At 42.0% G+C, this 16,469-nt stretch overlaps 1 protein-coding gene and 2 pseudogenes across 1 annotated transcript; all 3 read right to left on the reverse strand.

Moving 5' to 3' along the window:
* Positions 1-955: 955 nt before the first annotated feature.
* LOC147439367 (uncharacterized) lies at positions 956-11,062 on the reverse strand. The gene is made up of 2 exons (XM_086484011.1): positions 8,351-11,062; positions 956-2,506 (listed from the first exon to the last, which is right to left on the reverse strand). Exons 1-2 carry the CDS (start codon positions 11,060-11,062, stop codon positions 956-958), a joined length of 4,263 nt encoding a protein of 1,420 aa, XP_086340137.1.
* A 280-nt stretch (positions 11,063-11,342) lies between these two features.
* LOC147439368 (uncharacterized) lies at positions 11,343-13,254 on the reverse strand (annotated as a pseudogene).
* A 1,034-nt stretch (positions 13,255-14,288) lies between these two features.
* On the reverse strand, positions 14,289-15,263 carry LOC147439369 (uncharacterized; annotated as a pseudogene).
* Positions 15,264-16,469: the final 1,206 nt, after the last annotated feature.

A 16,469-nucleotide genomic window follows, 5' to 3' on the forward strand; every position in this document is an offset into this window, starting at 1 on the left:
ATGGTGAGATGAGTTGATATACGTCAAAACAGGTGTTTGGATGGTATGAATGTAGATTCCCTTTGCTTCGATGGTTTGGTGGGTAGGAAGGGTGGGGGAAGTGGGAAGGGAGGGGAGGTCTCCCCTCCAATGATCTTTGGGTTATTTATTTTGGGATCAGCATATATGTGATTGAATGATCTGACCAAAAGCAAAATCTTGTGCTACAAATGTAGTGAGGTTGTTGGCTTCTCACCCAAATATGGTCTAGCATTGAATTATAGATGGTTGTTGTATCTTTGATTTGTTGCCGATAGCTCTGTGAATGAAGTAGAGATTCCAACTGTTGGTATTGGGTTTTTGTGGTGCTGATGTCGATGTTGAAGTCCCCTAGTATGATGCTCAAGTTTTTTTTATTGTTTTCTTGTATCAAGTGTTGGAGTTCTAAAAGAAGTGTTTTTATTGGTGTGTTTGGTGATTTGTATACATTCATGACATGGATATGAGTTGTAGTTTGATTTTCGAAAGAGAAAGTTGCATCAATTATTTCAAGTCCTACTCTTGAGACAGTTTTTTGACATATGGATTGAATGCTTGGATGGTGGAATATAGATACACCATAACCATTATAATGTTGAATATGCTCAAAGTTTGGTGTCAGGGGGTTCATACTTTTTTTCTGTTTCGTTTCTTGGAAGCACAAGATGCTGGATGACATGAAGTTTGGGTCGCCCTTTATGTGGTCAATGTGTTTGTTGATTGAGACGATGTTTAATGATGCAACAATATGGTGTGTTTGTGCAAGTGCAACTAGGGGCTCGTTCAAGTAGGACCATCTAGCATTTGTCCGGAGACGTTTGATTTCTTTAAGGACTATGGGGTCAGTTTTGATGTGGCTCTTGAGAATGGGACTAAGAATATGTAGATTTGCAGGGTCTTTGATACGTGATAGAGCTGTGTAGACCAAGCCATGGGATTAGATCCCAGTAGGGTCGAATGCGACTGTTGTCATTGTCAAGACTTGGGATCTATGGATTGTGCGTGCGTTCGCTGCTTGAATTGGGAGTTGTGTTCTTGAGACTAGGTTGAGTGGGTTCTTTCCTACTTGAAAATCTTTTGTGACTTGAAGTATTGGTGTCCATTGTTTGTTTATGTTTGCATGGAGATGTGCATTTTGGGATCGATGTCTTCTCCCAATTGAGGTATCGAAGAACTCCACCCAAGCTATTAATGATTGTGCTCTGTTGTTTGTTGTTTGGAAGATTCCATCTGCACCATTGACCAAACCATCAAGCACATTGATATTGCTAGCACAAAGTTCGACTATCATTCGTGGCTTTAGCTCAAGGATGGAGGATAATCCAACAGTTACTTGAGAGTTGTTTGGAATGACTAGGTTCTTTGAGCATGTTTTGTGGAATTTGTCATGAGCCTTGATGATGTATGGTGTCTCTTGCAAGTTCTCAAAGACCGTTTGGTTGTGCTTGGACTTTAGTTTATTTGTGAAGAAAAGATGAGGTGTTGTAAAAATGTCGAAGTTGTTGTTTGCAAATGTGTCATTGATAAATGCCAAGTCTCTTTGTGTTTGCTCTGCAACACGTACCCTATTTAAGACCTCTATAAACAATTCATTTGATTGACGCATTGGTGTTGTTAGCTTAGCGCATGTGATATGTGTGTTCCAGCTCGATGGTGTGAGGATGTCAAGTGTATTGCTTGTGTCACTGAATATCCAGCGATCACGGACAGGGCTTGCCTGGCAAAGATCGCCACAAAAGATAACGTCCAGGCCACCGAAGGGTTCATTGTGTTTGTGCTTTATAGATCGGAGTCTTGTGTCAATAATACGCAGCAGCCTGTTGCCTATCAAGAAAGCCTCGTCAAAAACAACTAGTTTGAGGTTTGCGTTTGCGTGGGATAGGTCATTGAGGGTGTCGTTGGAAAGAGGAACCATCTCAGTTAGCATCAATGGAAGGCGCAACGCAGAGTGTATTGTTGTGCCACCAAGGTTGAATGCTGCTTTGCGTGTATATGCCATCAACAATGCTGTTGGAAGCTCAATATTTCCTTCTATCGAAGGTGCATAGTGTCGAACCAAGCCTTGGATGATTGCACGCAAAGTAAACGTTTTCCCTGTGCCGGCACCTCCTGTTAAAAAAAGGTGGATTTTGTCATTTGGGCATACTCTCTTTCGTGTCATAATATCATCGTAAAGATGTCTTTGCTGTATATTCAAACTCATGACAATTGAGTGATATTCTTCATTTGGCATTCCAAGGAATATGGATGATGTTGGTAGTTGAGTGGTATGATGCCTTGTGGTTGGTAGGTAGAGATCAAGCTCATAAGTAAATTGTTCTTGTTGAGTTTCTTGTGAGGAGATTGAGCAAGATGTTGATGATTCTTGATTGTTGATTTCTAATTTTGTGAAAGGCTCCATGTTTTGTGCAATTATAGCAATATTAGACTCATATCTCTCTCTCCAAGTTGATGTCAAAGCATCGAACGTGGATTCATTGCTTGTGAACTGTAGAAACAACAAACATAGTTGGTGGTAATGTCTCTCGCTGTCAATCTCCTTGTTGAAGCCTGTATATCTGATGATCTGAGGCTTTTTGCACTTGTGGTGTGTCCCTTGTGAGATAATGTATTTGCTTGCATACTCTGCCAAACAAAGATTTTGTATGCTAGTTGGTCTTTTTGTATACTTTGTTACTGTTAGGAAATAAGACGTAGCTAAATAGATAATTGAGTAGATTACTTAATGGAGAGAGACAGATTTATATACACGAGATTATAGAGTAGAGAGAGAGAGAGTACACACGATATACGTGGTTCACCCAATGTGGGCTACGTCCACGGAAAAGCTGCCACTCAATGGCTTTAGTACTTCAAAACAAGAAGTAGTTTACAAAAGGATTATACCCTTAATGGAGCTCCCGCCTTGCTTCACTCTCACCACCTCACACTCACCTTGTTGCATCAACTTCACACTATGAAATGTGTGTAGAAATGGCCTCCTTTTATAGGCCAAAAGGGTTGCCCTCTCTTATGAGAGACAGCCATGTGTAGCCGCCCTTGTGCGAATAAGTCCAAATCGGACCCTCCAATCCGCCCATGTGTGGCCGCCCTTGAGAAGACAAGTCCGCTTTTGAATTCAGCCACCGGCCATTGTATTCGGCCACCGGCCACCGGCCATTGACTTCCGACCACCGGCCACCAACCATTGACTTCCGACCACCGGCCATTGACTACCGGCCATCGGCCAACCGACCGGTTGTTTTCCGACCACTTTCCGGCCGCCGTCCGGCCATAATATTCCGGCAAAAAAGAATATTCCAGCGAAAAAAAAGTCTCGGGGGCCTCCGCCCCCAAGGCCTTTAAAGTTGCCCCTGATTCTTGTCCGTGAAAATTTTGGTTTCCGGTGAGTGATTTTCCTTCACGCACAATGGCTTCTCCTCATAATGGGGGCCTTACAAATGTGCGCTTTTACCACAGAAAATTACAAGGGTAAATCAGGCTCCATACTTAACAATCTCCCACTTGGAGACTGATCTCCAAACCAAACCTGTGACTGCTTTCCATTCTGGCTTCTTATCCTTGAATGCCGATTGAAGATGAGCAAAAGCTCAACTTCTCCTTGTTGACCACCTTTGTAAACATGTCTGCAGGATTTTCACTTGTATGCACCTTTCCTAGCTTTAGTTGTCCCTCTTCCAAAAGAGTGCGTATGAAGTGATATCTCACCTCAATGTGCTTTGTCCTTGAATGAAAGGCTGAGTTCTTTGCAAGATGGATAGCGCTTTGGCTATCACTGTACAAGACACAATTGTCTTGTTTGAATCCAAGCTCTTCTAAGAATTTGTGAAGCCACAGAATTTCTTTGCTTGCCTCCGTCATTGCTACATACTCTGCTTCCGTGGTAGAAAGTGAAACCACTTTCTGCAGCTTTGAAGCCCAGCTTACTGTTGTGCCTCCAACCGTGAACACATAGCCAGTAGTGCTCCTTCGAGTATCTTTGTCACCTGCCATATCTGCATCAGCATACCCTTCTAGAAAAATATCAGTTCCTCCAAAATACAAACCATTTGTTGTTGTCCCTTTTAGATACCTAAGTATCCACTTCACAGCTTGCCAATGCTCTTTACCTGGGTTGTCCATGAACCTACTCACAACTCCCACTGCATGTGCAATGTCTGGCCTTGTCCAGACCATAGCATACATTAGAGAACCTACCACTGCAGCATATGGAACTTTAGACATATAGGCTATCTCCTCTTGTGTCTTTGGACACATATCCTTCGTTAGTTTAAAATGACCAGCCAAAGGTGTAGAAACTGGTTTTGCATTTTGCATTGCAAACCTTTCTAGTACCTTCTTGATGTAATCTTCTTGAGATAGCTTTATTGTTTTCTTCGTCCTGTCCCTTGATATTTTCATACCAAGTATCCTCTTTGCAGCACCTAAATCTTTCATTGAAAAAGATTTGGACAACTCCTCTTTTAGGTCTTTGATGTCGTGCATGTTAGCACTTGCAATCAACATGTCATCAACATACAACATTAGGATGATGAATTTCCCATCTCCCAAATTCTTCGTGTAGACGCAGTGATCCGAGTTGCATCTTGTGAATCCATGATCCAACATCCATCGATCAAACTTCAAGTACCATTGTCTTGATGCTTGCTTTAAACCATACAAGCTCTTCTTTAATCTGCAAACCATTTTCTCCTTACCTTTTACTTCATACCCCTTTGGTTGAAGCATGTAGATTTCCTCCTCTAAGTCACCGTGAGGGAATGCCGTATTTACATCCATTTGCTCGAGATTTAGATCATGAGCAGCCACAAGGCTTAAGACAAGCCTAATTGAGTTCATTTTTACAACAGGAGAAAATATTTCATTAAAGTCAATACCTTTCTTTTGAGAAAAACCTTTTACCACAAGCCTAGACTTGTACCTTTTCTTCCCACCTTCTTCTTCCTTTATCTTGTACACCCATTTGTTTTGAAGTGCCCGCTTACCTTTAGGCAACTCAACCAACTCCCATGTTTGGTTGCGATGTAGTGAGTCCATCTCCACTTGCATGCTCTTCGTCCATTCTTCTTTGGATTCATGTTGCATAGCTTCTTCATATGATTCCGGCTCTCCAGAATCTGAGATCAAGAGATGGTTGAAGGAAGGAACAAACCTTTCTGGAGGTCTACTTGCTCTTGTAGATCTTCGGGGAATAGGTTGAGGCTCCTCATTTGGTTGACGTTGTTGCACATTGTCACCGTTTGCAGTCCTTGAGTCTTCACCGTCCTCAAGCTCCATGTACTCATCACCTGTTTCTTTTGTTTGTTTTCTTTCCAAGTAATCTTTGTACATATTTTGTTCGTTAAAAATTACATCTCTACTCCTTAAGATTTTACCATCTTCAGGATTCCATAGGCGATACCCAAAGTCTCCTTCTCCATAGCCAATGAAGAAACACTTTTTGGACTTTGCATCTAACTTTGATCTTAGGCTTCTATCTATGTGCATGAAAGCCTCACACCCAAACACTTTGAGAAATGCATAATTCACCGGTTTACTTGTCCATGCCTCTTCTGGAACTCCCCCATCCAATGCCGTTGAGGGTGACCGATTGATTAAGTACACAGACGTACTTACAGCTTCTGCCCAAAGCTCAAGCGGTAGGCCTGCATGTAGCCGCATGCTTCGTGCTCGTTCCATGATTGTCCTGTTCATCCTTTCCGAAATCCCATTTTGTTGAGGTGTCCTTGGGGTTGTCCTTTGCCTCCGAATGCCATTGCTAGCACAAAAGCTTTCAAAAGCTTGGCTGCAATATTCGCCTCCATTGTCGGATCTGAGGCATTTAACCTTGGTACCTGTTTCATTCTCCACAAAGGCTTTCCACCTTTGAAATATGGAAAATACATCGGATTTATTCTTCATGACATAAACCCATGTTTTTCTAGTCGCATCGTCTATGAATGTTACATAGTACAATGAGCCACCAAGTGATGGTGTACTTGCAGGACCCCAAACATCAGAATGAACCAACTCAAGTTTTTTATTTTTTCTTTCATTTCCTGATTTTTGAAATTTTACCCTCTTTTGTTTACCATAAATACAATCTTCACAGAACTCTAAGTCCACTTCTTTCAAACCTGGTAGAAGCTTCTTTGTTTGAAGGATTTGCATTCCTTTGGCACTCATATGCCCAAGTCGGTAGTGCCACACCGCACTGTCAACTTCTGTAGTTACTGCACAAGCTGAAGGTTGCGTGCTAACAGCACACAAGTAAAGTGTACCAACTTTTTCACCCTTGGCAACCACCAAAGATCCCTTTGAGATCTTCCACCGTTTGTTTCCGAATGCAATGTTGTGACCTTCATCGTCCAATTGTCCTGTAGAGATCAAATTTTTGCAAAGAGAAGGAACATGCCTAACATCTTTAAGCTTCCATTCATTTCCGTTAGCAGTTTTGACAGAAACTGTACCTTTGCCGACAATCTCACAAGCTTCATCATCTCCCAAGTATACATACCCAAAATTACCTTTAGTGTAGTCTTGGAAATGTTGCTTGTGTGGTGTCGCATGGAATGAAGCCCCGGAATCTACTATCCAGGAATTAGACACATTGTCTAATGAGAGAATTAGAGCATCTTGCTCTACTTTACCTGCCACATTGGCCTCCGATGTTGGCTTGTTGTCTTGAGACTCTGTCTCCTTCTTCTTCTTGGACCAGCAATCCTTCTTGACGTGGCCCTTCTTGTCGCAGCTCCAACATTCAAGAACTGACTTTGTGCGTGACTTGCTCGGCCTTGAGCGATCACGACCCTTTTGGTTTTTGAACCTCTCCTTAAGCCTTCCTCTTGTTTCCACTGATAGTGCAGCACTTGATGATTCTCCTGTGCTTCTCCTTCGCATTTCCTCGCTTAGGAGAACACCCACAACATCATCAAACTTAAGAGTATTTGTGCCAGAGATAGAATTACTTACAGCTATCACAAGGCTGTCCCAACTATCTGGTAGAGATGATAGTATAAGGAGAGCTCGCACTTCGTCATCGAAATTGATTTTCACTGATCGAAGTTGACTTATGTTTGTGTTAAAGTCATTTAGGTGTTCTGCAACTGAACCATTCTCTGCCATCTTTAGATTGAACAAGCGCTTCATAAGAAATACCTTATTGGATGCCGATGGTTTCTCGTAGAAGTCGTCAAGTGACTTCATCAAGTCCTCCGTGGTCTTCATCTCCGAAACATTGAAGGCTACCGTTGACGCCAAGCTTAACCGGATTGTTCCCAGTGCCTTTCGATCAAGGACATCCATGCTTCATCTGCCATTGTTGCGGGCTTCTTTGCAAGACCGCCTAGTGGCAAATAGAGGTCCTTCTGGTAAAGATAGTCTTCAATCTGCATCTTCCAATGTTGGTAGTTTTTGCCGTTGAACTTCTCAATCTTGAGCTTCCCTTCCTCCGCCATAACTCCCACTCAATTCAAGGAATCCTTTCCTTGAGATAATTTAGCTACGAGCAAACCTTGCTCTGATACCAGTTGTTAGGAAATAAGACGTAGCTAAATAGATAATTGAGTAGATTACTTAATCGAGAGAGACAGATTTATATACACGAGATTATAGAGTAGAGAGAGAGAGAGTACACACGATATACGTGGTTCACCCAATGTGGGCTACGTCCACGGAAAAGCTGCCACTCAATGGCTTTAGTACTTCAAAACAAGAAGTAGTTTACAAAGGGATTATACCCTTAATGGAGCTCCCGCCTTGCTTCACTCTCACCACCTCACACTCACCTTGTTGCATCAACTTCACACTATGAAATGTGTGTAGAAATGGCCTCCTATTATAGGCCAAAAGGGTTGCCCTCTCTTATGAGAGACAGCCATGTGTAGCCGCCCTTGTGCGAATAAGTCCAAATCGGACCCTCCAATCCACCCATGTGTGGCCGCCCTTGAGAAGACAAGTCCGCTTTTGAATTCGGCCACCGGCCATTGTATTCGGCCACCGGCCACCGGCCATTGACTTCCGACCACCGGCCACCGACCATTGACTTCCGACCACCGGCCATTGACTACCGGCCACCGGCCAACCGACCGTTTGTTTTCCGACCACTTTTCGGCCGCCGTCCGGCCATAATATTCCGGCAAAAAAGAATATTCCGGCGAAAAAAAAGTCTCGGGGGCCTCCGCCCCCAAGGCCTTTAAAGTTGCCCCTGATTCTTGTCCGTGAAAATTTTGGTTTCCGGTGAGTGATTTTCCTTCACGCACAATGGCTTCTCCTCATAATGGGGGCCTTACAAATGTGCGCTTTTACCACAGAAAATTACAAGGGTAAATCAGGCTCCATACTTAACAATTACGAGATCATCAAAGAATATGTCTGTGTCATCAGGATGAAGTGCTTGCAAGCAAGTTTTCCTCTTTAACAATAGTGTTCTTTGGGTTTGGTAGTCTGCATTGATGAAGATAAATTGCCTGGTTGTGTTGTGCAATGAAAGAGATAGTGAAATGTATGTTGCTTGTTGAGCTGTGATTTCTTGAGCATTGATCAAGGCACCTCCAATTTTCTTAAGACGCTCCAATGTGGGAAGACTCTCCTTCTTGCATTTCTCAAGGATTTTGTTGATTGCTTTGCTTGTGGTCGAATCTGTTTTTGTCATATATGATGTGCAGTATGCAACAGCTCCATGAGGATTGAAAATAAACTGAATATCAAGATTGCCATCCCACAATGTGCACATTGTTTTGTTGAAATTGTTTGTGTATATATCTTTTGGTTGTCTTTTGAGCAAAAGTGTTGGTTCTGAGAGCGAAATTGAGAGTGTCTCAAGGTACATGTCTTCATCCATGCTTAAAGAGGATAACCAATCATCAAAACTCATTTCAGGGCAATGTGGAAAAGCTGCAAGTTGACTTTCGAGTAGTGTCTTATTTGCAAGAAGAATGGATTCCCGTTTTTCACTTGGTCGTATTGGACGCAGGATAGTTGTTTGCCGTACAGGCGGTCTTGGAAATCCAAAATGACAATGCTTCTTTCTTTTTTTGCAAGTTCTACGATGGGAATGGATTTGTACTTTTTGTAAGTCAACAGGTAATTCATCTTTGTCACTTGAGATGTATTTATCAACAAAAGCAATCACTTCTTTGTCATCAGAAATCCCAAGCTTTGGAGAATTGTCAATCCAAATTAATCCATGATCATGTTGGCTTCCCCCATGCTGAAATTCTGTGACAAAGAAAAAATCCATGATTTGGCCAAGTATTTTTGAATTTCGTTTCAACTCTTTCTTAAGTGCGTTGAATCTATGGACATAGTACCGAGCTGTGGTGATAGGATCTGGACGAACCAACGCACGGATATAATGTGAATTGGATTGGAAATTAGATTCATTGATTTGTGGATTAAGCGCAGCAAGACATTCGTGCAATGGCTTCCATCTTTGCTCTGCACATGATAGAGTGACAAAAAAGGTAGGTTGTCCTATTTGTCGAATCATGGCGAAGACATTGCGCTTGAGTTTGGCCTTGTAATCTGATGATGTTCGCAGAGATTCAAAGTCATGATATCCTAGTTGGGATGATAGCATTCGATCAATGTTAGTGTTGTTCTGAACATCTTTTGCGCATAGTTGCATGCCTTGCAATTTTCCCTTGCGCAGACGTACCCATATAGAACCAAGCACCTTGCCAATGATAATCTTCATCACTTTGAAGAACAAATTTTCAATGTCTAATGCAAAGCGTTTATCCTTGTTTTTGAGCTCCCATTGTGCGATCTTTAAATAATTTTTTTTCGCAAGATTTGCATAGGTTCTTCTTTTTCCAAAGAACAAAGCTGGAAATGACAATTCCTCACAATCGGCATCATCAAATAGGCTCAGTGGGGAAAATCCTTCACATGGAGTGACACTATGGACATGTGCACTGTGATCGATGACTTGTTGTGAAGAATAGATACCATGGACAAGGGTGTCGGAATGTTCATTCACTAGCTCATCAACCTCATCTTCTTCATACAACATTACATATGGACTCATGTGAAAAGTAGAAACCCAAGCTTCATTAATAGAGGCTTTGTGCTCTATGTATAAAGGGGTGCTAATCAAATCTTTCAGTGCTTGGAGCACATAAAAGGGACGTACACCACCACTAAGGTATGCATGGGCATACTCAAGTTTACGCTTAATCTCCACAAGGATTGTAGCATGCTCATCACTAAAACGTGGCAAGATTGCTTGAATTCTTGTCAAGTCTGCCATGACATTAACAACACTGCCTCGCAGCCCAAACTGACCCTCATAATTGAGCTCTCGTATTTGGGTGAAAGGAATGCGAAGTGATACGAGGCGCTTCTCGATTGCATTTAACAATGCAATGCTTCCAATACTTTCATTGAGGAGAGAATGCGGATGTATGCAAAAGAGTGGCTTCCTTTGAGATTTCAAGTTTTGCTTACAAGAGAAACAAACTCTTTTGTCTAGAGCAGAGTTAAATATTTGCAATCCCATCAAGGTCTGGAGAAAAGATGCTTCGAGCACACTCAAACAATGCAAACTCTTTTTGAACAAAAGACTACCACAGCTTAAACATCCATATGCAGGAGTGTCTTGAATTTCCACTAGATATTTTTGTTTCCTAGATCTTTTATTAGATTGAGGCACAACATTGTCTTTATGCAACATTTTTGATATTGAGTAAACTTTCTTTTGAATTTGTTTCAAAGTGTAAGAAGAACAAACTTGTGTTCGAAATCGAGAAGCTATCTGCAGTGCTGTCTCATTTGGAAAACTCTTCACAATGTCCACCAATCTAGCGGCAAGATCTTTAGGCCAGGAGTAACGCTTACGTTTCTTGGTGGAAGATGATTGTGGAAAAACAAACAATCCATCTTGACAAATAAAGACGAACAAGCCATGAGAAGAGGAAGAAGATGCAACACAAGGATTAGCGTTAAAAGAATGTTGATGAATTTGTTCTTGAAAGACATGAACAACACATTGAAACTGCAACACATGGCAAGCTAGATTGATCAAATTGATTAAAAGCAAAGGAGAATTTTCTCTTGTGCCCATACGTTGGCAAACTAGAGATTCAAGAGTTTTGTCGTAGACATTACAAGCAACACACTTATCATTCCACAGTTTCAGCCAGACACTTGTGATCTCCAAGTCGTGAGAACGAAATCTTGCAACAATATGCTTGGACAAAATTTTCTCTAATGAATTGACAGAGATATCTACACCACATATAAACAATAATGCCCTCAAAACATCTTGATTACAAGGAGACGATGTCCAAAAAGTTGAGTCGATTGAACATTGTAAACCATCTAAACAAAAAATAGTTTTATCATCAAGAGATAATCCCGCCATAATGCCTAGATACAAAAGGATATTCAGCAGAATATAGGCTTACTACACGAGTGCAAGGCACATCAGATAGACAGCATCTCCCTATTCGGACTTAAAGCTTGTTACATACCCATGTGCATCAATTGAGAAATTCCCAGCTCTTTTCATTCCCACCAAGGAAGCTTTCAAACTCACTAGATTAGTTTCATACAAATGCAAAAAAGAAGAGGATAAGCGAAGGACTTGGTCAACGATCTTTCCGTGCAAGGTGAGAGAAATGCCTTTGCCGTCACGAGGAACCAGCTTTGCTTGAAGAGCAAGAACTTTCCATATTTCAACAACTTTGTTGCAAGCAAAACAATGAGGATTAGAGCTTTGGCGGTTGACCTGGGCAGATTTGCAAACTCCACATAAATACTCCAATCCAACGCTGTTGACGTTAACAACCTCAAGGGAACCGAACACTTGAAATTAACATAAAGGGATCACACAATGCACAATGAATACAATGAACCTACCAAGAGGAACTCACCGTTTTTCCGAATCCCATACTTGCAATCTGCTTATCACGGATATCTTTGAAAACCAACTTCAATTGAGAGGGCAATGGCAGCAAGATAGTGTAGTCCACGATAGACAATGTGTTAGAGAATTGTTTGAAGACATTTATGTTGTGGGCCACACAATCATAAAATCCATTCTCTTTGACTTCGTTGGATATGTTATAAAAATCAGCCTTTCAAGAAGGTACAAACAAAAGCTGCAGCAATAACAAACAATCAAAACACGATCAAGAACACTTAGAGCTGTGTATAGAAGCTTATCGTTGCTCTATCAACATCAGCAAGGCCATCAGCAACAATAAGCCTAGTGCCACTACTCCCATCACTTTTCGCCATGTTCTCCACCTTGATAACAGTAAATGCTTCAGTAGGCACACCATCTTCAATTGAGGAAGTCCATGATGAGACAAGATCTTTAATCTTGTGCTCAGGAAAGAGAGTTAGCACAAAGTCGAATGAAGGAGCCTTCACAATAGATGTAATTGCATCAGCATAAAGAGCAAGTTGGCAAGTGCCTCCATCACTAGGATTCTTTTTCCTCACAACAGGGCCCTCAATACGTATAAAATCACCCATCGCAAATGAGTTGACAAACTGTTCAATATAATTTTCTGCCACAACAAAAGTGATAGTATGATGTGCAACCTTGTCCACAAGATCAGCCTTCAAAAATCTGCTGTAGTTTGCTTTTTAGATTTTATATGTGCCATATTTTGCAAGCACCTTGCCAATGAAGACAAAACGGAAGTTAATAGCATCAGCAAGCTCACAAATAAGAAGCTCGGGCGTAAATTGACTCAATGCCAATTGAGATTCAAAAGAGTCAACAATAGGCTTTGGCTCTTCTTTAATAGATGCTAAGCCCAATGAACGACTCACACCAACAGAGGGAGTGGCAATCCCGGAAATGTTAAGCGATGTTCGCCCTACATCACATGACACACAATACTCTTATTATCGATTACAGATTGGTAAGGCATATAAATTTAAACAAAGCTAACCTCTCACAGTGGCCATTCCCCTTGCAATACTAAGGGCTTTTTGAACAGATTTTGGAGATTTCTTTAACTTGGCCTTGGGACTGAGCTTTTTAAATGCTGAGTTTGGAGAACCTACTAAGCTACTTGACGATCCAAGGCCCCCACTTTCAGACACAACTTCATGCAAGTTTTCAGTTCTAGAAGATGCGCTCATAGTCTCAAAGTAATCATTGCTTGAGTTTGTAGTGAAAGCATCTATAATCAAAAGCAAATTCAAGACAGATTTCAAGATAAGCAAGACAACAAGACTCTTAAGCACCAAAAGAGGAACAAAATGCATAGGTGTATTACCATCCATATTCGAATCCATGGCGCCTTGGTATAGAGAGTGATGCTATGCTTTGATAATAGATGTGGCTATAAGGATTAAAAGACTGTACTATAGAGGAGGTTAAACTCTCAACAAGAGCAATCTCACAGTAAGAGGCTTGTAAAATGTGATAGCTCTTCAAAATACCTTTGGCTTTTATATACTAACAACTCAAAGAGTGAAACATGATGGATAATCTTGAGTACTTCAAGAAAGATAGTTTAAAAGTTCCACTCAAACGTTGGCAATAAATGCAGATTTTTACAATTGTTCCCATAAATCATTATATTGTAGTGGGTCACGACCTATACACTCCATCAAGAGAGAGAGAGAGAGAGAGAGAGAGAGAGAGAGAAGAGTGGGCTCTTTTAATTAACTCTACTTCGATTTTTGCAATAACATTAAAAGCTACAAATAACTCAACTATTACTAGAGAGAAGAGAGAAGGAAAGATAGGTGCATCCTAAATATTAGAGAAAGGAGAGAAGAAAACTGCAAGGCTGCAAATGAGATGAGAACTACAACTAAGTAAATTAAAAAATCTAAAAGATAAAAACAAATATGACCTTAAATCATCACATCAAAACGGATTTATTTTCTCACTTTACAATATTAACAATGAACCTTGAGACAATCATATTTAATAATGAGAGTTAAATCATTTTTTTAACATTGAAACAATAACCTCACAACCATAAATTTTCAACGCCGAATACCAAAACCCTAACCACATACTCAGCTAGTCCAAATAATCCATTAATAGGATTAAATCATGGACCAAAATTGCATCATAGAATGTGGAGCCAATCATATTTAATTAAAAGCATCTCGCCACACCCAAAAAAAAATTATAGCAAAAAAAGCATGGAGTCCATCAACAACAATCGAACAAAGTTCGAGGTATAATTAACTTCAAAAACATTACACATAATCAAACTTCATTGACACCGAAAAGTTGGCGACTATTATAGTATTCAAGTTATTTAGCCCATTACATAGTGTCCTTGACCTCGACATACATCAAGCAACCCAATCTATCCAATCCCGTCAACGATTCTGCACGACCCTGCAGAAAACAGCAAACTGTCAAACAACCAATCAACCGGTATAGAGCAAGATCAAACAAAGAAATCTCTTTAAAACATACCCAAAATTAACACAAAAAATCTATTTAAAACATACCCAAAATTAACACAGCAGAACGCCCCGATCCACCACAGACCGACGGAGAAGACGACAATGCAGCACGACAACACTGGAAACAGCAACAGCAGAACAGATCGGCGTCCAGTCCATCACAGGCCGACGGAGGAGACGTCCTAACTGAGCAGCAAAACCTCGATGCATAGAGCAGCACGGCACAGTACAAAACGACCCAATCCACCATAGACCGACGAAGAGGATGGCAATGCAGCACGACATAACCAGAAACAGCAGAAGCACCACAGATTGGCATCCAAGATCCGCCATAGATCGGCGAAGGCGACGTCCAAACAGAGCAGCACGACCCGAATCCACAGAGCAGCACGGCACCACATGTTCAAGTGCCACTTCAGATCGACGAAGGAGACGAGAAAAAAGAGCAGCACAACCCTGAGACACAGAGCAACACACCACCAAGGCACGACCCCAATCCACCATAGACCAGTGAACCAAGAACACAAGGCACCCGCACAGAAGCAGAGCAGAGCACAAGCGCGGCCAAAATCCACCATAGATCGGCGAGTAGGACGACAAACCACAGCAACGCATGACTGCGGAAAGGCAAGGCACTAAAACACGCCCAACAGCGCCATAGACCAGCGAAAAGAACCATGCCACACAAGCCAGCATGTTCTCAACAACCCCATGCAAGCAGGGTAGCACCACAGGAGCAGAGCAGGAGCACGGCCCAGAACCGCCACAGGCCGGCGAGCAGGGCGACATGCCCCCATGCTGTCATGCGCGAACGACAGCACCACGGGAGCGGAGCAGGACAACAGAGCAGGAGCACGGCCCAGAAGCGCCATAGGCCAACGAACAGGACAATAGAGAGCACCAAGACAACAAGCAGAGACACCCCATGCGCAGCGCAAACCTACGGCCAAGAACCGCCATTGACCCGCCTTAGGGCACGCCTACCCTACTAAGGGGCTCATGAGCCCTAACCCTAAGGAGACCTCCACGAGGCTCCGCTCCAAAAGAGGGAGGAATGATAAGCAAGCCACTCATTATAAGGCCCTCCCACCAACCCCACTTTAAGAGTGGCAGTTCCAGCTTGCACCCAACGTCCACCATTCGGAATCTAATGCACCCATCTTCTCAAGAACCACTCAAAACAACACACTTTAATTTTTATTTTCCACACTTATTTATAAAACCCATCTCATATTTTTCCCTAAGAAAAAATGCAAGCCACCACTATGGCCTGAGCCCTTTGGGCAGGCCAAAAATTTACGAAAGGATGTGTGTGTGTGTGTGTGTGTGTGTGTGTGTGTGTGTGTGTGTGTGTGTGTGTGTGTGTGTGTGAGAGAGAGAGAGAGAGAGAGAGAGAGGCCACCGATTGCCGTGGTTCAGAGGTGTACCTCGCAAGAATGAGATACCGATCGTAGTGCTTCAGAGGGGTACCTTGCAAGAAACCACGAGCAGGGTTAGAGGTTTGTCAAGCTCAATGTTCGTAATCATACAAGTTTTCAATGTTATTGATTGTTTGTTGTTCCATTTTTATGTTTTCAAAAAAAAAACATACAAGTTTCCTTGCATGGGGGATTTTGCACAATCCTCCCCAATTTGTGTAATACGAGGGAACATGCCATTCCCACGACACCGTGCAATTTTCAGTGTGTTCATTAACTACGTTCGCAGCCCGTTCGCAGTGTCAAAAATGTCAAAAATCACAGACTGATAATGCTTACTCACCGTGCGATTGAATGTCTCTCATCGATGCACCTTGCATCAACGATGTTGGACATCTCCTGCTCTTAACCTGGTCTGCAAGAGATGACATCCCATGGAGGATAAAGGAGATAGGCTTGTGACTATTTGGGTGGCGGAACTTTAGGAAGAAGCGGATCTTTGCATATGGATATGATAGCCCAAAGCCACCTTGCTAGAGCCATATATCTCATATCAACAATCAACGCACTATGAAGGCGACATTTTGCATAGAAAGCTCACGGTTTGTCCTTTAATACGAACACCTCATCTGGCATACATATGGATCAAAGCATTTCCTG

Source organism: Adiantum capillus-veneris, chromosome 16, assembly GCF_014529385.1.
Source record: "Adiantum capillus-veneris isolate H3 chromosome 16, ASM1452938v2, whole genome shotgun sequence".
NCBI classification, from domain to species: domain Eukaryota; kingdom Viridiplantae; phylum Streptophyta; class Polypodiopsida; order Polypodiales; family Pteridaceae; genus Adiantum; species Adiantum capillus-veneris.

Coding starts and splice junctions, on each gene's coding strand:
- LOC147439367 (XM_086484011.1), bottom strand. CDS start 11,062: ATGGGCACAAGAGAAAATTCTCCTTTGCTTTTAATCAATTTGATCAAT. Junction 2,507..8,350: donor ACATATTCTTTGATGATCTC/GTAATTGTTAAG, acceptor TTGTTTCTACAG/TTCACAAGCAATGAATCCAC.